At 49.1% G+C, this 1256-nt stretch overlaps 1 protein-coding gene across 1 annotated transcript in view; it reads right to left on the bottom strand.

Annotated features, from left to right (window-relative positions):
- Window positions 1-607: 607 nt before the first annotated feature.
- The window catches only part of CUNH17orf98 (chromosome unknown C17orf98 homolog), a 5970-nt gene continuing 5321 nt past the window's right edge, over window positions 608-1256 (bottom strand). The window contains exon 3 of the mRNA XM_003786433.1: window positions 608-765. Within this exon, the coding sequence (XP_003786481.1) occupies window positions 608-765 (158 nt within the window). The remainder of the gene's footprint in view (window positions 766-1256) is intronic.

Genomic DNA, 1256 nt, shown 5'->3' with positions numbered 1-1256 from the left:
CTCCTGAGTAGCTGGGACTACAGGTGCCCACCACAATGCCCGGCTATTTTTTTTTTTGCAGTTTGGCTGGGGGCCGGGTTTGAACCTGCCACCTTCAGTATATGGGGCCGGTGCCCTACTCACTGAGCCAGAACCGCCACCCTATATTTTTCTCTTTTATTGATATGTAATAATTATATATGTACGGGTACAACGTGTGTGTTCCACGCATAGGATGTGTAATGATCATGGAAACAGTAGAGAGCTTCTGACCTAAGGCCCTGTTGGTACCTTGGGAAGTGCTCTGTGGAGGGGTAAGTAGCATGCGTGGTTCCTTCTCACCACACTGGCAGGGGAATTCGGAGCCCTCTCCTTTCAAGCTTGGCACTCATTGGCATGGAGCACAAGGGCACATGCCTGAGAAATCCATTCTCCTCTTACCTCCTCTCTACCAGGTAGAGAAGCTGAGGGTGGAGAAACTAGCTTGCTCTCTCCTCCAGCCTCAGGAAATAAATGGCACACTGGGAAATACCAAGTTTTTTATATATAAAATAACATTGAGAGTTCATTTAAACATCTGTCTCAGGAATGCAGGTCAAGAATGAAGATATGAAATGAAGATATTCTGTTAGAAGAGAGGAAATTGTGTGACTTCTCCAAAGACAGATGAGTGCTGGCGAAGGGCTGGGGTGTTCCTGCGGTAGCCAAACCGACCATTGAACCCGTTGATTGGTCTCAGATCAGCATTGTAGTGGTCATGCCCGATAACCTGCTGGAGGGAATGCCCTTGGGGGCAAAGATAGAGGGCCTGCATTCAGCTCCCTTTTACCTTACCTGCTCCATATGACTGATCCCAGCCAGCTATAGTCACTATGATCCCCGGAGCCACAGCTTGAGTGTGCAGTTTGCAGCTGCACACAAGCTGCAGACGTCTTGAGCCTCTGGACTGAAAAGCCAATGACTGGTGAGGACGAAGAGACAAAAGTCTTCCTGGAAATCAAACCCCATACTAGGAATTATTGCAGGAGGACTGTGAATGGGGCCAGAAGAAACTTCCTGGTGTGGCTGAGTTAGCCTTGCTCCCAAGAGAAGTAAGAAAATCTCCTTGGCTCGGCACCTGTAGTTTAAGCAGCTAAGGCGCCAGCCACATGCACCAGAACTAGCAGGTTCAAATCCAGCCCGGGCCTGCCAAACAGCAATGAGAACAACAACCAAAAAATAGCTGGGTGTTGTGGTGGGCACCTGTAATCCCAGCTACTTGGGAGGCTGAGGCAAGA

This window comes from Otolemur garnettii, unplaced genomic scaffold (assembly GCF_000181295.1).
Source record: "Otolemur garnettii isolate 467f Iridium unplaced genomic scaffold, OtoGar3 scaffold00018, whole genome shotgun sequence".
Lineage (NCBI taxonomy): Eukaryota > Metazoa > Chordata > Mammalia > Primates > Galagidae > Otolemur > Otolemur garnettii.
This window is presented reverse-complemented; position numbering and strand designations above follow the sequence as displayed.